This window comes from Dipodomys spectabilis, unplaced genomic scaffold, assembly GCF_019054845.1.
Source record: "Dipodomys spectabilis isolate Male_0828 unplaced genomic scaffold, ASM1905484v1 ptg000215l, whole genome shotgun sequence".
Taxonomy (NCBI): Eukaryota; Metazoa; Chordata; class Mammalia; order Rodentia; family Heteromyidae; genus Dipodomys; species Dipodomys spectabilis.
This window is the reverse complement of record NW_024870892.1, coordinates 9056546-9074679: the sequence shown is the minus strand read 5'-3', so window position 1 is coordinate 9074679 and position 18134 is coordinate 9056546. Positions and strand designations below refer to the sequence as shown.

The 18134-nt window shown below is 51.0% G+C and overlaps 3 protein-coding genes across 11 annotated transcripts in view; 1 reads left to right on the top strand and 2 right to left on the bottom strand.

Annotated features, from left to right (window-relative positions):
* The window catches only part of Mob3a (MOB kinase activator 3A), a 30501-nt gene extending 30376 nt beyond the window's left edge, over positions 1 to 125 (bottom strand). Inside the window, exon 1 of the mRNA XM_042697216.1 lies at positions 5 to 125. The gene's annotated coding sequence lies outside the window, so the exon portion shown is untranslated. The remainder of the gene's footprint in view (positions 1 to 4) is intronic.
* A 126-nt stretch (positions 126 to 251) lies between these two features.
* Positions 252 to 3557, top strand: Izumo4 (IZUMO family member 4). 8 transcript variants are annotated; one of them, XM_042697206.1, is made up of 10 exons: positions 252 to 941; positions 1039 to 1119; positions 1204 to 1275; positions 1887 to 1913; positions 2004 to 2079; positions 2212 to 2259; positions 2364 to 2378; positions 2727 to 2744; positions 2939 to 2953; positions 3243 to 3557. In XM_042697206.1, the coding sequence occupies exons 1-10, from the start codon at positions 653 to 655 to the stop codon at positions 3331 to 3333; spliced, it is 732 nt and encodes a 243-aa protein (XP_042553140.1). In that variant the 5' UTR covers positions 252 to 652; the 3' UTR covers positions 3334 to 3557. The 8 variants fall into 8 exon arrangements, with proteins under 8 accessions (XP_042553140.1, XP_042553146.1, XP_042553141.1 ...); XM_042697212.1 differs by having other exon boundaries at positions 2731 to 2744; positions 3243 to 3320; XM_042697207.1 differs by lacking the exons at positions 2004 to 2079; positions 2212 to 2259 and having other exon boundaries at positions 2364 to 2427.
* Positions 3558 to 5119: 1562 nt separating this feature from the next.
* Positions 5120 to 18134, bottom strand: part of Ap3d1 (adaptor related protein complex 3 subunit delta 1) — a 55908-nt gene continuing 42893 nt past the window's right edge. The window contains exons 18-32 of one of the 2 annotated variants that reach the window (XM_042697040.1): positions 17662 to 17733; positions 16681 to 16756; positions 16342 to 16544; positions 15853 to 15926; positions 15026 to 15206; positions 14225 to 14293; positions 13723 to 13854; positions 12986 to 13138; positions 12621 to 12668; positions 11261 to 11450; positions 10432 to 10520; positions 10153 to 10238; positions 7228 to 7349; positions 6877 to 6956; positions 5120 to 6386 (exon numbers count right to left, since the gene is read on the bottom strand). In XM_042697040.1, coding sequence (XP_042552974.1) covers positions 6291 to 6386; positions 6877 to 6956; positions 7228 to 7349; positions 10153 to 10238; positions 10432 to 10520; positions 11261 to 11450; positions 12621 to 12668; positions 12986 to 13138; positions 13723 to 13854; positions 14225 to 14293; positions 15026 to 15206; positions 15853 to 15926; positions 16342 to 16544; positions 16681 to 16756; positions 17662 to 17733 — 1671 coding nt within the window. In that variant the 3' untranslated portion in view covers positions 5120 to 6290. The remainder of the gene's footprint in view (positions 6387 to 6876; positions 6957 to 7227; positions 7350 to 10152; positions 10239 to 10431; positions 10521 to 11260; positions 11451 to 12620; positions 12669 to 12985; positions 13139 to 13722; positions 13855 to 14224; positions 14294 to 15025; positions 15207 to 15852; positions 15927 to 16341; positions 16545 to 16680; positions 16757 to 17661; positions 17734 to 18134) is intronic. The other variant, XM_042697041.1, reaches the window with a different exon arrangement.

The window sequence follows — 18134 nt, the reverse complement described above, 5'->3', positions numbered from 1 at the left end:
TCACCTGACCGCCTCACAGCCACCGCCGTGATCCTAGCACTCCCGGTTCCCGCCTTGCCAGTTTCCCGTCACCCTCCTTGGCCGTCGCCCTGCGGAGGGACACGCCTGCGGAAGGACAAGTCGAAAGCCCCGCCCCTGCCGCACCCGTGGGCCGGACCTACTTCCTATACAGGACTCCCCCCCCCCCCCCCCCCTGCCCAGGCCCGGATGGAGAAACACTTCGTCAAAGGTCCGGGGTGCCCCGGATGGAAGCGTGGATTCTGACAAAGCGCTAGGTCGCGCTCCTCGTCGTCTAGCAACTAGAACTGGCCTCTGCCGCCATTGGCCGAGACTTGTGGGCGGAGTTTATATCGTAGTTGTAAGCGTGTGGCGGATCCTCAAGCAGAGGCCGGCCCAGGAAGAGGAGATGTAGCGTGTTGATGGCCCTGGAGCTAGGCTCTGTAAAGGGGAGGCGAGGTCAAGTCGAGGACGGAGCCTGGTCTATGACTGACATCTAAGTGGCCGAGGTTCTGGAGGCGGAACTGGGTAGTCACTTCCCAGTGGAGACCGGGGGCGGGGCCTTGTCTGGAGGCGGGGCCTGAGCCCGGGGGTGGGAGTGAAGTTACGGCCCGAGCGCGCGCCGTTGGTTGGGTATGTGGAGAGGAGGGTACTGATGACGCCGTTGGTTGGTGCGCGGCTGGAGGGCGTGGCCCTGGCGGCGCCGTTGGTTGGTGGGCAGCGGCGGGCCATGGCCCTGCTGTTGTGCCTGGGGATGGCCACAGCGCTGGCCCAAGGCTGCCTGCACTGCAACGGCAACTTCTCGGAGAAGTTCTCCTTCTACCGCCACCACGTGAACCTCAAGTCTTGGTGGGTGGGTGACATCCCCGTGTCTGGGGCGCTGCTCACCGAGTGGAGTCAGGACACGATGAAGGAACTACACTTGGCCATCCCAGCGGAGATCAGTAAGTGCAGAACCCTTCCCCGGGGTCGGTCCCACCCACATACCTCGAGAACCCCGCCCCAGGCCCGCTTACCTGCCCCCGAAAACCCCCTTCGCAGCCCGGGAGAAGCTGGACCAAGTAGCCCAAGCCGTGTACCTGAGGATGGACCAGCTGTACCAGGGGAAAATGTACTTCCCAGGTAAGGAGTGGGGAAATCGAGGCAAGTCCCACCCACATTGACCACCTCCTAAGCCTGACCTCCTCGCTCTGCCTCTCACATTAGGGTATTTTCCCAATGAGCTGCGAGCCATTTTCCGGGACCAAGTGCACCTCATCCAGAATGCCATCATCGAAAGTGAGCACAGGAAGGCTCGGGGAAGGGGTGATGATGCCCAGGGACGCGAATTCCTCCAGAACTGAGGACTTTTGGGGATGAGGACTTGGGAGTCCCAGTCACCCAGGGAAAAGTGAGACGGAGGCAGCTTCCCAGGTGGGATCTTTTTCATCATATGGTCACCAGGGTAAATGTCACCCCCCAGCAATTTTTTTTTTTTTTTTGCCAATCCTGGGCTTGAACTCAGGACCTGGTCGCTGTCCCTGAGCGTCTTTGTGCTCAAGGGTAGCACTCTTACCACTTGAGCCACAGCCAATTCCGGCTATTTCCAAGTAGTTTATTGGAGATAATAGTCTCACAGACTTTCCTGCCTTGGCTGGCTTCAAACTGCGATCCTGAGTAGCTAGAATTACAAGCATGAGTCACCAGCACCTTTTAAAATTAGTCCCTCAAATGTGCTAATAAGAGCACTGAAATCATCCTCCCTTGAGGTGTTTTTTTTCCCCCCTATCTTACTCTGGGGGCCTTTCAATGGCCCCTTTCTTCTGGGCTACGGACACACATGAAACCCGTATATGACTCTGCCCCAGGTGGCACAAGGACAGGCACTGAGCTATTCTTTGCCCCCACAGGCCGCATCGATTGTCAGCGTCATTGTGGTAAGTGGGTCCAGGCTGAGGGGCCCAGCAACAGGGCGTCCAAGTTGGAAGGCCGAGGGGGAGCTCTTGGCCAACTCTCCTGTATTACAGGCATCTTCCAATATCAGACCATCTCCTGCACCAATTGCACAGACTCACATGTCGTCTGCTTTGGCTACAACTGCGAGTAGGGCTCAGCTGTTAGCCCCACCTATGGAGGACCCTACTATCTGTGGGGTCCCAGGTTTATCACCTCCTGGGTAGGGTGGGGCCTGGGGCTGGGGGAGTACCCTACCTCCAAGTCCTATGTCCCCCACAGGTCATCAGCACAGTGGGAATCAGCTGTAAAGGGTCTTCTGAGTTACTTGTGAGTTGATGGGTTTTGGTTGCCCACAGGCCTAGGCTCAAGGAGGGGGACATTGATCAAAGTTACTATAGGACTCCCTAACTCCAAACTCATTTTCATTGCAGAAATAATTGGCACAAGTAAGTCCCTCTCCTCGAATGCAACATCAGTTTTTCAGAGGCAGTGTGGGTATGTGAGTACCTTTGGGGGTGATATGCAGAGGGTGGCTCCCAGGACCTACACAGGGGCCACCAGGAGGCAGAATGTCACCCATCTGAGCCTATAAAGGAGGGGGCTGGGACCACTCAGTTCTCAACTCCCTTGAGAGTTTCTTGAGCTCAGCTGGAGGAGGGAGACAGATCATCCTAGCTGAAGGGTCCCCATAGTCTGGTGGCAGAGCCCCAGAAGTGATACCTAAGGGCCATGGATATAGCTGCAGCCTCAGAATAGAAAATAAGGTTTAACTGGAGCCCTATCCTATCTTTCAGCCAGAATACCAGTGTGAGGTAAGGCTGGGCCCTCTGCAAGGGAAGAACGGGGAGGGAAGAGGGAAGAACTGAGTGCTCTGGGGTCCTCTGGGTCCATGGGGGTGCTGGATGGGTAGACACCATAAGCAGGACTCTGTGCCTGGATGTGCTGGACCTCTGCTGTATAGCCACACTCACGTGGTCTTCCTCATCGCTTCACCTGGGATGTGCAGAACCACCCCAGCCTTGTGAGTATTCCTGAAGGGGAGGCTAGAGGGAGGCTGGAGGGAAGCAGTGGACTCTGGAGGTGGGAATGTCCTAAACTAGAAATCCAAACCCCACAGTGAGTTTTCCACAAAGCATTCCTATGTCTTAATACGGCCCATCATATGTGTATCAGGGACAGTGGGTGGACCCTCCTGGGACTCTTTTGGGGACCCAGGAACAGGCTGAAAGGAGGCACAGGGCTCCCAGCAGAGATAAAGGAAGGAGGCAACAGCAGGCAAGGAAGGATTGAGGGCACTTTGTCCCACACAGCCTGACATCACCAAGCTTCACTTGTCTGGAGCCCCAGCAATTGGCCAACCTGACTTTGGAAAATGTCTCTGAATGTCTGACCCAGCACTGACAAGGACCTGCCTCAGGCTACAACAGGGGTCAGGACTCAGCTCAGCTATCCCAGACTGGGAACAAGCTGGCTGCCATATTGAATTTCCCCCTCTATTCTTGTGGAGCTCAGCCTGGGTTGTGGGTTGTGGGAGGGAGATGGGTTTGTGTATTGATAGCATTGGCCCCAGCAGGGCCAAAGAACAGTTTGATGGGGCCATTAAAGCGTCCTAATTTCTTATTGAAGACTGTTTTTTTTTTTTTTTCCCTTTCTCATGTCAGTACTAAGGGTTAAACATAGGACCTTGAGCACTATCCCTTAGCTTTTTCATTCAAGGATGGGCATTCTATCTCGAGTCACAGCTCTACTTCTAGCTTTCTGGCAGTTAATTTTAAATAATTGTTCTCATGGATGTGTCTGCCTAGGCTGGCTTTGAACTGTGATCCTCAAATCTCAGCTTCCAGAGTAGTTAGGATTACAGGCATGAGCCACTCATGCACTACTGAAGAACAGCTTTTGTTGGTTCAGGAGAAAGAAACTGGGAGGCTTGAAGATCCTCACTTGAGTGCAGTAGGTAGGCTCAGGCCTCTGACCCACAAATAGGACTTGATGAAGCCCAGTAAGCCCTACTTAGGGTTCCAGGATCATGACACACCTGAGCATGTCTAAGTGGTTTTTTTTTTGGGGGGGGGGTGAAGGAAATAAGTGGGTTCTTTCAATGACACAATGACTGTTGCGTGAAAGCCAGGCTAGTTTTAGCGCATTTTAGTTTTTGTCATTTAAGTGGGATCCAGGATCTACGGATCCTGTCACATGATACACCTAGCAGTCCAAGAGCAGAGCTAGCTGCCTGGGCTCGGTGCTTGCTGACACAAGAAGGAAAGGTAAGGGCTTATTGCTATCTCTGTGTGGGAGCAATACACAGAATACCTCTGTGGGCTTCCCTTCAGGGTAGATACCCTTGACACAATATTGGGAGGTCAGAGCCACACAAAATGGGTTAACAGGCTGGGTACTGGTGGCTCATGCTTATAATCCTAGCTACTCAGGGGAGCTGAGATCTGAGGACAGAGGTTCAAAGCCAGTCTAGGCAAGAAAATCTGTGAGACTCTTATCTCGAAGTAAATCACCAGAAAAAGAGAAGTGGAGCTGTGGTACACAGGCCCGGAGTTCAAGCCCCTTAACAGACTAAAACAAAACAAAAAGGCTAACAATAATGGGGATGTTGAGAATAGTAGTGATGGTAGTGAGTGGACCCTACCCCAGGTGGATGGTCACCAACTACACCATCAGTGCTCATTTAGCAAGGGCTGCCTTAGATATTGAGAATGGAAAAAGGCTGATGGGTAATCTTTTGGGACAGCTTCATGTCTGAGAAAGGCACTGGTGCACAATAGGGTAGGGCAGCCCTGGCACTCTGGGGTCAGTGCTCTACCCCTCCCATTGAGCCCGGTCAGCCATGGCAGCATCTGGGTATCAAGTTTGACTTGACACATTCTTTTCCTCCGAGCATGACTTTGTCCCCTGTCTACACTAGCCATAAGGCCAGTAGAACTGTGGCTACTTAACACAGAGGCAAGGCTAGTCACGCTCCTGCTGGTCTTTTTAGCTCCAGATTCCTCGCCTCACTGCCCCACAGCAATGGCTTTCCCATGGCAGGGAGGATGGTAATATGTACAGGTGGAGGTCAGGGGCTTGCTCACCCATGTACCACCTAAGCCCCAGGAGCCTGTAGGGCCAAGTGGGGGACTGACACAAACAGATGAGGGTACTCACTGGTACTAGCAGGACAGTTACCTCGTGAATGTCTGCTTTGCAATTTTATTGATCATCTTGACACAAAAATCATTACAGCAGCGTGATATGTCTTTTTTATATGGGAATGTCGATAGCAAATAAATTGTTATGTAACACATCATACAATCTCAAAGTTCTAGAATCACGGCACGGGATTCTGTAATAGATTACGCTACATGCTACAGTGACAGTTTCATCAAAGGACAGTTAAAATGTCATGGAGAACTGTCACCTGAGGGAGGTACAGCACGTGACCAGGCTGCCTGGTTATGCAGAGGAGCCACCTAGGGTCTCCACTCTGCTTTGCCCAGAAGGCCGCCTTCCAGGAGACCTGGCCTAGGGGCAGCCCATTCATTCAACTGAGCAGGAATTAAAGGGCATCCAGGACACGTGTCCTCCACTATGAGCCACCCAGACATGGAGCTTCCAGTTCTACCAGGGCCCTCCAGACAGCCGTGGATATAATGTCGGGATAAGCCTTGTGGTATGTAGTGACAAGCAGATGGTCATGAAACTGCATGCCACTGCCACCACCACTCACCCCCAAGGAGACCAGATACTGTCCCAACAAGAAAAAGGCCAGTCCATGGTATCAGTGGTTCTGTCCATGGCCCAGCCTATGGCTTCAATGCCTTGCTGTCAGCTCACAAGCAACGAAAACAGCAGGCAGTGGCAACAGGTCTTTTCTCCTTGCGAGTTTGGCAGAGTGAAGCATGGTGGTGGCTAGCTGTTCATCTCCCCAGAGCCAGTCAGGATGTTTGGGGACAAAAGCAGCTGTCAGGCTTCCCTAGGTACAGGACATAGGAAGGTCAGCTCCACCCTTCCTATTGGAGGCAGGCTTTATCGGGGTGCCCACTGAGCACTGACCCAGGAAGTCCCACCACCTGGTAAGTGGCCTGTGGCCACACTGTAAGGAGCTCAGGCCCTAGTATATGGTGGCAAGCAGAACCAGGGAGCCCCTTGGTAGTTTGGGGACTGGGATAGGACTTCTTGCCAAAGGGACGTAGAGTCAAAAAAGGATAATAAATCAATGCAACATAGGGTCTCAAAAGTCACACAGTGGACAGTGGAGTTAAATTAATGCTTGGATGTGAGGACAGTACACCACAAAAGAGAGGCAAGACGTCAGATCTGGTGTCCATTGACCGGGTGTCCTCCACAGGCTGGGCTCCAGGCAGTACTCAGCACTGGGCTAGTGTGGCCTTCATCTCCTCCAGCAGGCTGCTGAGCAGAGTTGCATCACTGCACTTCCCGTCCACCGACACTGAGTTCTCACCCTGAGAGGAGAAAGCTGTGAGGAGACACTGCTTCTCTGTGTGGGAGGAATTAGAGGGCCTGTGCATGTTGGGTGAGAACTCTGCCATGGGGCTACACCCCCCTTGTACTGAAATTTATATTCTTTTTGTGCCAATCCTGGGGCTTGAACTGTGCTGTCCCTGAGCTTTTATACTCAAGGATAGTGCTCTGCCATTCAAGCCACACCTCAACTTTGGCTTTTTGGCGGTTAATTGGAGTCGCATAGACTTTTCTGCCTGGTGGGTTTGAAACTACATACAATCCTCAAATGTCAGCCTCCTGAGTAGCTAGGATTACAGGAATGAGCCTCCAGCACTCAGCAAAGCCCCTACTCTCAAGCAGGGGGCCTCTCAAGAAAGAGCCTCCTTGACAGAGAGGTATATGGGTAAAACATTTCTCTCCACTGTCAGTTGGACTGGGAAAAGCCTGACAGCTCCCTGGCATGGTGTTGTGGCCATGTCCTATACTCACCTTCTTTACCAGGAGGCAGACATGGTGGCCCTGGATGGACCGGCTGTACATAGAGGCGCAGGAGTCCACTCGCTCCACAACTGTAACAGAGCACCAGATGAGGTCCACCTACCTGCCTGCATGCACAAGGCCCCACCCAGGAGGTACCTCAGCCACAGTTCCAAGGGACCAAGAGCAGTAGGTGGCCGAGACAGGAGTCACTGCATTCTGTCAAGTCCTTGAGGTTCAGGACTGAACACACATGAGCTATTCTGGGTCAGGGTGGGGTCTGCAGTACAGGTGGGACCAGGCCCCATGAGGAAAACGTGGGTAAATGCTACAAACTCTGAAACAGCCATGTTGTATCCTTACCTGAAAAATGGTGGTGAAAACAGATCTTTGCCAGAAGGTTGTGGAAAGACATACTAGTGCCATCGACTTTGATTGAGTTCATACACAGGTCCCCAGATTCTAGCAACTTGGCAAAGGCATCACTGTGGGAAGGATACAGGCAAGGTGATGACAGGTGTGTAGTCTGGGTGCTGGGGCTTCTATCCAGCAAGATACAAGATATAGATAACGGCTGGCATCCTTGCTATACTTGAGGCCTGGGAGATCTCCAGGGTGAGGAAGTTGTTCTGGTTGAGCTCCGTCCTCTTCTAAAGAAAGCCATATGCTCAATGCTGGCACCCAAAGACTGATAACTCAAGGTTTGACTGGAAATAGGGCATTTAGGGCAAAAGTGCATCATCGGGGTGGGGCCTATTCCAATCTGACTAGTGTCTTAATAACAAGATGAGATCAAGACACACCCATACCCAGGTGCTGGTACTATAATCCTAGCTACTCTGGAGACTGAGATCTGAGGACTGTGGATCAAGGCCAGTCCTGTGAGACTCTTTATCTCTAATAAACTATTCAAAAAAGCTGGAAGTGGTGCTGTGGCTCAAGTGGTAGAGCAAGAGCCTTGAGCAAAAGAAGCTCAGGGCCAGCACCTAGGCCCAAAGTTCAAGCCCCAGGACCACCCCCCCCCCCCCCCCCCGCAAAAAAAAAAAAAGTCACACATGTACCTAAAAACAGTAGCATTGCCGGGCGCCAGTGGCTCACATCTATAATCCTAGCTACTCAGGAGGCCAAGATATGAGGATTGTGGTTCAAGGCCCGGGAAGGAACATCTGTGAGTCTCTTATCTCCAGTTAACCATTCAAAAACTGGTAGTGGTGCTATGGCTCAAGTGGTAGAGCACTCACCTTGAGCTGAAAAGCTGAGGGATACTGCCCAGGCCCAGAGTTCAAGCCCCATGATGGACAAAAAGCAAAAAACAAAACAAAAACAACAAAAAAAGGGCTGGAAAGGTGGCTCAGTAGTAGAGCGCTTGCCCTGCATGCATGAGGCCCCGAGTTCGATTCCTCAGCACCACATAAGCAGAAAAAAAAAAGCCGGAAGTGGCGCTGTGGCTCAAGTGGTAGAGTGATAGCCTTGAGCTGAAGAGCTGAGTGACAGCACCTAGGCCCCACAACCGGACCGAAGAAAAAAAAAAAAAAAAAAAAAAGCCATGACATAAAAGTAAAAGGGAAGCCGGACACTGGTGGCTCATGCTTGTATTCCTAGCTATTCAGGTGGCTGAGATCTGAGGATGATGATTCAGAGCCAGCCTGGGCACGTAAGGCCATGAGATTCTTATCTCCAATAAACCACCAGAAAACTAGAAGTGTTGCTGTGGCTCAAGTGGTAGAGTGCTCACCTTGAGCTGAAGAGCTGAGGGAAAGTGCTCAGGACCAGAGTTCAAGGCCCATGAACAACAACAACAAAAAAAAAGTAAAAGAGAGACTTTTTAGGAGGACACCAGTAGAAGGGGGAAAAGGGAAAAGTGATGTGGGTAATATTTTCTTACATACTGAAAATAGTAAAATAGCATACACATAGTAAAGACTACTTTGTAAAAATACCAGTAAAGACTAAAAAAAAAGAAAAACACCAAAGTGGGAGAAAAGAAGTATGAAGAGTAATAATGGGAGTGAATTTGATTATTACATGATTATATACATGTATGAAAATAACACACTGGCTGGGTGCTGGTGGCTCAGGCCTGTAATCTTAGCTTCTCAGGAGGCAGAGATCTGAGGATGGAGGTTCAAAGCCAGCCCGGGTAGGATGAGACTCTTATCTCCAATAAACTACCAGAAAACCGGAAGTGGCGCAATGGCTCAAATGATAAAGTGCTAGTCTTGAGCTGAAGAGCTGAGGGACAGCACCCAGGCTCAGACGAGTTCAAGCCCCACAACCGACAGACCAAAAAAAAAAAAAAAAAAAGAAAGAAAGAAAATAAGTGAAAGTAGACAAATCCATGACTCATCTCCAGTTAACGGGGGTGGGGGGTGGGTATTAGAGGTATTCCTTAATCTATGGTAGAGTACTAGAGTACTAGCAGTTACACACACACACACACACACACACAGTGATTCACCTTTATAAAAAATATATGCTAATAAAAGTATTTAAAAAAGACACGAGCTGGGTGCCAGTGGCTCACACCTGTAATCCTAGCTACTCAGGAGGCTGAGATCTGAGGATCACGAGTCAAGGCCAGCCCAGGCAGGAAAGTCCGTGAGACTCCAATTAACCAACAGAAAACTAGAAGTGGTACTGTGGTTCAAGTGGTAGAGTGCTCACCTTGAGCTGAGGAGCTCAGGGACAGTGCCAAGGCCCAGAGTTCAAAACCCATGACTGACCAAAAAAAAGAAAAGAAAAGAAAAGAGACAGAGACACACAAGATAGGTGTGGTGACCATGACCCAGAATTGGAGAGGCTGAAGTAGGGATCTTAAGGCCTACCTGAGCCACATATCAAGAGCCAAGATGGGCAGCCTCAGAAGGAATCAGCCCTGCAACCCCAGCCTCCAGGATTGGGGGAAGACAAGTACAGTCTGAAGTCTCAGCTCTGTCTTCAGGCACTGAAGACAATCCCAGCAGATTCCCAGGGCCTCTGCCCTTGTGCTTGCCACACTGGAGGGCCAAAGAACTGCTTGGATTAGCCAGGCGCTGGTGGCTCACGCTTGTAATCCTACTGAAGAAGCTGAGATCTGAGGCTCACGGTTCAAAGCCAGCCCAGGCAGAAAAGTCCGTGAGACTCATCTCCAATTAGCCACTAGAAAACTGGAAGTGGCGCTATGGCTCAAGCGGTAGAGCGCTCACCTTGAACTGAAAAGTGCAGGGATTGCGCCCAAGCCCAGAGTTCAAGCCTCACGACCAACAAAAAAAAAAAACTGCTTGGATTAACCAAGGGGATTGCACACACCTATAGCACGGTGTGGTGATCAGGTAGGAGCTGCAGCTGAAGAGCAGCCTGAAGTCCAGCTTCTCATGGGTGGCTCCGTTGTCATCCTGCGCGGAGGGAAGGCAGCAGCTGAGTGGAGAGCCAGGGGCTCCCCAGGCAGGTGCTCTCTTCTCCTGGGTATGCCCAACACCCACTGGGACAGGGCGAAGGAGACACAGAGCTGGTGAGGCTCTGGGTGCTGCCAGCCTGTAGAGGACATGCCAACAGGAGTCCCTTGAGAGTAGGGTTCACAGCATATACCTTAGCGATGAAGGACAGTGTGCCCTTGAGCTTCTGGGCCATGACGATGCTCTGAATGGTGAACACAAACTGGGCTTCGTTTGAGACGCCTGGTGGGGATGAGAGATAGTGGGCCTGAGATCCTGTGGGGCTCAGCTGGGGCCCCTAGGGTCTGTCCCTAGCAGTGGCTCTAGGGTCCCTCTGGGTTGGAAATCGGAGAAGTACCATGGACATGGGGCAGAAATAAAAGGAGCAAAAAACTACCAATGTCCTCAAATCTGGCCTAGACCTGTCCTGGCCCCATGCCACAAGTAACAACCTTTGTCACTAGACAAGGAAAGCCTACGAGTGTTATGCTAACCTGGGGACTCCATCATAACCCGCCCAAGGGTCACAGTGCTCCAGATACTCAAGGACCTCAGGGCCCGTGGCCTCCAATGGCCCTCAAGAGTCAGGATCTGCTTATACATGGACAAAGGATGAAGGGGGCAAGCAGCAGGAGTTAGATGCTATCAGAAACCACTGGCCTCAAGCTGGGCACTGGTGGCTCACACCTGTAATCCTAGGAGACTAAGATCTGAAGATCATAGTTCAAAGCCAGCCACGGCAGGAAAGTTCATGAGACTCTTACTTCTCAATAAAATCCTCAGAAAAAGCCAGAAGTGGTGCTATGGTTCAAATAGTAGAGCACTAGGCCTTGAGATCTGAGAGGCTCAAGGACAGAACTCAGCCCAGGCCCCGAGTTCAAGCCCCAAGACTGGGGGGGTGGGGGTGGAGTGGGGAAGAAACTACTGGCCTCCTTCAGTTCACCATGCTCAGTATAAGCCACAGAAGGGACAGGTTGGCTCACCCGGGGGCAGCTGGAAAGGCACTGGGACACCATCATGAACAGAGGAGCCCTCTGGCCGGGCCATCTTGGTGTTGAGCGAGTCCAGCACATTAAGCTCCATGTTCTTCAGGAAGCTGCTGCTCTGGTTCTCCAGGATGATGGACACAGTGACCTGGCTGTCCTTCTGCAGGCTAGCCTGGATGTCATACGTCTGCACGAGATAAGGGTGGGGTGAAGGGAGAGTGTGAACCCCAGTGACAGGCCAAAGTGTGAATTCACCACCAGGACCATGACAACTGCTCCTGTGCTGATTGAAAGTGATCTGCATGGGCTGGGAAGGTGGCTCAGTGGTAGAGCGCTTGCCTTGCATGCATGAGGCCCTGGGTTCGATTCCTCAGCACCACATAAGCAAAAAGAAAAAAGCCGGAAGTGGCGCTGTGGCTCAAGTGGTAGAGTGCTAGCCTTGAGCTGAAGAGCTGAGGGACAGTGCCCAGGCCCAGAGTTCAGGCCCCATGACCAGACCTCGCCCCCCCCCCCCCCCCCCAAAAAAAAAAAAAAAAAAAGAAAGTGATCTGCATTCAACACCTGTGAAGGCTCCTTGCCCATCCCATCCTGGATGGAAGTCTGGGTGTAGCCTGAACTCATTTTAAGTTTGGAGCTATACTAGGGTTTGAACCCAAGTTCTTGCACAAGCTAAGCAAGCACTCTAGCTATACTCACAGCCTTCATTAATTAAAATTTTGTGACAGGCCGGGCTCCGGTGGTTCACACCTGTAATCCTAGCTACTCAGGAGGCAGAGATCTGAGGATCTCGGTTCAAAGTCAGCCATGGCAGAAAAGACCATGAGACTCTTATCTCCAATAAACCACTCAGAAAACCAGAAGTGGTGCTGTGGCTCAAGAGGTAGAGTGCTAGCCTTGAGCTGAAGAGCTGAGGCCCAGAGTTCAAGCCCCATGACAGACCAAAAAAAAAAAAAAAAAAAAAAAATTGTGACAGAACCTCATTATGTAATCCAGGTGGCCTAAACTCAAGATCCTCCTGCCTGTCTCCCAAATAGTGAGGTAACAGACCAATACAGACACACTCACTCAGCTTTCCTGTCTTTTGTTGTTAAGGAAACAAAACAAAAACAAAAAACTACTGACTCTCAGGCAGCTGTGCTGTCTGTACTGTCACAAAATCAGAAGTACATCTGGGGTCTGGATTCTGCCAGGGATACCTCCCCTGGGAACAGGGCCCTGCATGTGTGATGATATGCCTGGGCTGATAGTGGGAGCCTCTTATGTCCCCTGTAGTTGCTGCAGCCCCTTAACGTTCCCTACAGCCCTTTGCTTCAACAAAAGATAGCCCTGTCCCTGCAGGAACATACCCATCACTCACCATCTTAATGTATGAGTTCTCAGCAAGGAGGCAGTAACTGGACATGGGCTGAAGAAGAAAAAATGTGTAAGGTATGGGTGATAAGGACTTCAGGGATGTGGCAATACCCAGTGCCCAGGTATAACATGCTCCCTACGAACAAGTGGAACTACATGGTACCAGGCCCTCAAGGTGCTATACTCTGGGCTCCCAGGCTCCCAGACCACAACATAAGGTCTGCCTCACCAATCCCTGAGGGTCCCACTATTGGTCTGCAAGAGGATGAGTTCCCAGACTCTGCAGCACTCTCCCCAAATCAAATCGAAGACCCAAGGGGCCACATGAGCAGTAGCCCTAGTGCAAGAGGGTGGCAGAAGTGTCCTCACTGGAATGGGCTCTTCCTCAGCTGCACCGTTCTCTACTGGCTCCACAGCTGTCGCCTCCTCTCGCTCAGACTGCTTCTTCTTGGTCTTCTTCTTGTCTTTGGATCTTTCCTCCTTCTCCTTCTTGTGCTTCTTCTTCTTATGCCTGGAGGATTTCTGTAATGGGGAAAAACTGGGCATCACATAGGCATGAATAGGACGAGACTGTGAGGCATGCTACTTAGAGGGACTTAAACACATCTCTAAACCAGAGAACGAGACTGGAAAGGCCCCCTAGTATGTGGCTCTAGCAAATGTCCTGAATAGGAAAATTCAGAGACCAGAAGTGGATTTGTAGGTCACAAGGACCCAGAAAATTGCAATGGGACAGAGCTTCCTTAGGCTGATAGAATGTTCTGGACCTTCATAGGTCCTGTGCAACTAAGATTGTACTTTAAATACATTATACACTTTAAAGGGTTGAAGTTTAAAAATTATTAATGAAACTTCAATTATTAAAAAAAAAAAGGTAAACACTAAAATACCAGTAACAACAGTGACCACCCTCCCCAATGACAGCAGCTGGCTGGGCTGTACTTGTCTATAGAATTTAGGATGCATTTGTCCTATTCCCATATGGGAATGACTCATGTGGCCACAGGATTTAGGGATGACTTCATATCCACTTAGGGTCTCCCCATAACCTCTGGGGTGACTGCAGACCCACCCCATGACCCAGTCAACCACTCATGGTGCCTCACCCTCTCCTGGTCATGTTCCACGTCATCATCCTCATCTTCTGGTTCCTCCCTCTTGGATCCCTCACATTCATCTTTGGGGGTGGTGACAGCATGCACACCAATCTCTTCCTGCAGGGAGCCAGGAAAGGAAAGCTGGGGGCTCACGGGGATCCTAGGATGCTGGGAGAGCTCATGGCTTAAGACAGAAGGAAGAGGTATTTGGGTGGCCTCTCTGCCAGTCCTATTCCCATCTGAGACACCCTCCACCTCCAAATGACCTGGAGCCTGTAGAAAGTGGCCCTACCCAAGTGTTGGCCATGGGTAGGAAGGCATGGGGCCTGGCTGAGGACTATATGCATCAGGCTTCACGCTTTCTCTGTTGCTAATACTTCATCTATGGCTCCAGCTTGTACCCAGGGTGAGAAGGGAGCAGCATTCCCCCTACTTGCTCCTGCAGAAAGTGCCCAGTCAAGAGCTTTGAGGACATACTGGGGCCAGCACAAGCCACCCACCAGGTGCTTACTGTGGATGGTGCAGGGACGGTAGTGGCAGGTGGTGGGGTAGTAGACAGCCAGAAGTCTAAGTCCTCACCCTGCAGCCATGGAAAAATGACTTTTAGTCAAAGCAGAAAGAGTCCAGTGCAGGAGGTGGATGGGGAAGGTAAGGTGAAGGGCATGGCTGCCTATTGGCTCCCCCACCCCTTTCTATGCAAGTTCTGGGCCTGGGCACTGTTCCTAAGCTTTTTTGATCAACGCTAGTACTCTACCACAGCTTCACTTTTTGGTGGCTAACTGGAGGGTGAAAGTCTTACAGATTTTCCTGCCTGAGCTGGCTTTGAAGTGCAATCTTCTTATCTCAGCCTCCTAAGTAGCCAGGATTATAGGTATAAGCCACTGGTGCCTGGCTATGACTTTTCCCATTAGGCCTCAGAGTGACTGCTCTGCATAACCTCTGAACCAAGTGGCAGGGACAACATCCAGTCCTAGCTACTGTACTAAAGGGATGTCCATAGATCTTCCAACCACCAAATGCCAGCAACAGCCAAAATATGGCTGCACAAGGCTGATGTAGGCATGTGCCATTCAAGTAGTTTTCTCAAAAAAACCCTTTCTGGATAGAGGTGTGGCTAAGGAGTAAAAAGCTTCTTTGTGGCTCTTAAACCCCCACCAAATACTGTGGGATACCAGGGTATTTGCTGGAGTCCTGCTCTGGGTCTCTATCCTCATTATCCCCAACCTGAGTCACCAAGAGACCAGCTGTATTGTACTAAGAAGCATGGGACAAAAGGCTGAGAGCCTTTTGTGCCTGACCCAGCACAGCAAACCTTCTTCTCCTTCTCTTTTTTCTTTTCTTTGTCTCTTTCTTTTTCTTTATGTTTCTTCTCTTTTTTCTTGGGTTTCTTGCTCTTCTTTTCTGCCACTGGAACATCCTCTTTTTCTGGGGACTTGGAGGTCTCAGCATCTCTGTGTTTCTGGATAGGCAGCTTCTCACTATCAGCTAAGGGCCTTGGGAGAGGAAAGAGACTTGGGGTCACTATGCACAGCCATGGCCCTGCTGTCACAACTGCCTGGCCCTTTGTGCATTTACAAGGTTCCTATATGCTCTAAGAGGTAAAAGGTCACAGGAGCTCCGAAAATACCCCTCCGGCTTGAGCATCCCAGAACATCTAGAAATAGTCCAAAGTTGATTATGGCCTATGAGGGTGTTTCTGCTCAAGTCTCTGATGGTCATTCATGTTTTTTATTTTTGTCAGTCGTGGGGCTTGAACTCTGGGCCTGGGCGCTGTCCCTCAGCTCTTCAGCTCAAGGCTAGAGTTCCACCACTTGAGCTACAGCACCACTTCTAGTTTTCTGATGGTTTATATGAGATAAGAGTCTCACGGACTTTCCTGCCCAGGCTGGCTTTGAACCACGATCATCAGATCTCAGCCTTCTGAGTAGCTAGGATTACAGGCGTGAGCCACCAGTGCCTGGCTCATATGTTTCTTAATCCAGGCTAGGAACTCCTCAGTACTTCTGGAAGACCTGAGTTCTCCAATGGCACAAGGCCACTGGCCACCAATCATGTCCACATGTAGTCCTAGTCCAGTACATAGCCCATCTGTCTGTGGATTCTGTAGGACACCAGAATTCCTGCCCACCTTTTACTTACTTATCCAGATCAATGTCCAGAGCCCTGTAGGGGTCGTTGGGGTCTTTGTCGTCCTCATCACTGGGCAGAGCATTCTGAGGAGACAAAGGAACTCAGGGTCTAGTTAACCAGCAACCACCAGGTTTTAAAGAAATCTCTGTTTTCCCTCTGTCAAATGACAGAACTGCCGGGGAGGTCAATGCATGACTCTGCCTGGGAGGATGTCACTCAGTGTCACACATACCAAGACTGCTAGATTAGACACTGGGGGGGGGGGGGGGGGGGGAGGTGGGGGTGTGTGTCTGTTCACAGTAAGCCAGCCCCCTTTCTTTCTGCTCTGTGAGATGCCAAGACAGGCCTGCTCACTGGCTAGGGAAGGCAGCAAGGCTCAAATGTCCCTATCCACTGGGGTAATGTAGGCAAGACCATCTCTACCAGGGCCAACAGCCCCACCCACACAGGGATGTGGGAACTTCTCCCCCGTTTATATAACTAGGTTGCAGAGCTGACCTCAGGCATCTCCTCAGTGACAATGTCCACCTGCTGGGCAGGGGCAATGTCCTCGTCACTCTCCGTAGGCAATGAGCTATGGCGGCGGTGCTTGCCCTTCTTCTCCTTCTCTTTCTTCTTCCTCTTCTTTTTATCCTTCTCCAGCCTCTGCCGGTGCCTGCGTTCCTCCTCCAACTTCACATACTGGTCTGACATGGGCATTCCTGTGGGGCAGGATGCTCAACCAAAGCCTGCAGGGAGCCCTCACAGGGAGCAATGCACAGGGAACTGGGTGGGGTAGGTACAGGGGTTGGATACAGCCCATGTGCCACATGCCACCTGAAGCCAGCAGGTACTTACCTGGAACTTTCAGAGGTACAGAGAGGTCAATCTGTACCACAGGAATGTGTTCCACACCTGGCGCATCTTGGTACCTCTAGAAGAGCAATTCCAGGGCAATACAGCACCCGAAGGGGCTATGTACACATAGGGGACAAGCCTTGGGGACATGGATGCACCAGCATGAGCACATCCCTGATGCCCTGGGGAGTAAGGGTCTTGCTTGTTGCCCATGGACAAATGAACACAGCTCATCTCTGTGTTATGTTTTGTAAAGACAGGGAAATTCTGTCACTGGAATGAAATGATACAAAACTACTGCAGATGGACAAGTAACTTTTTGTAACTTTGAGTAACTTTTTGTTGAAGTAACACTGGCTTAACACCAGAGCAAGGCAACCCCACATCTTTCAGGATGACAAGAAGCCTCCTTTGGTTCATCACAATTACCTGTGGTCCCTAACTATACTCCATCTGCTCACAAAGCTGAAAACTCCAGAGACTTGATGGGCTAGAAAGTGCAGAATGGGGGGCTGGGAAGGTGGCTCAGTGGTAGAGCACTTGCCTTGCATTCCTGAGGCCCTGGGTTCGATTCCTCAACACCACATAAGCAAAAAAAAAAAAAAAAAAGAAAGTGCAGAATGGCTAGGACACCTGCCTGTGTGAGGCCGGTGCTTCTTGGGACAGCTGGGTGGATGTTGTGCCTGAAGGGGATGGGTGCCATCCTTGGACCCAGACAGGACATTTGAGCAGTGGGGAAGTCCCCCCACTGTAGGCTCTCTATCTAAGTGGAGGCACCATCTCAGCTTGGACCTGGCATGGCACAGGACGACATGTACTATCCTGATGGCGCTCATCAGCAATGCCAAGACCCTCTGGCCTCTCTGCTGAGTGGGTCCATGAGGACAGTATGTCACTCTTTCTTGGATGGGCAGAAAGAGCATGTTGCTGGGGTCAGGGAAGGCTAGATGGTACCAGCTCAAGAACAAGAGACTATCTCACCTTCTGCGGAGATGGAGAGCTCTTAATGTAGAAAGGATTGTTGGCTTGCTCCAACTTCCGGGCCTCTCGACGCTACAAGGATAGGACCTGATGTGAACCCATGTGGAACAATATGGGGTGCCCAGGCCACCATCCAACAGTTCCCCAAGACTAAGATGGGGAGGGGAGGGTCTGGTTATTTTTACAGCTGGGCTTTTACTAACAAGGAAACCAAGGCCTACATGGGGAAAAGCAGATGTCAAGTGAAAGAAGTGCTGATGCTGGGCGCTGGTGGCTCAGGCCTGCAATCCTAGCTATTCAGGAGACTGAGCTCTGAGGATTGTGGTTCAAAGTCAGCTGGGACAGAAAGCTCCATGAAACTCTTATCTCCAATTAACCAACAGGAAACTGGAAGTGGAGCTCAAGGTGGTAGTGTGCTAGCCTTGAGCAAAAGGGCTCAGGGACAGCTCCCAGGTCCTGAGTTTCAAGCCTCA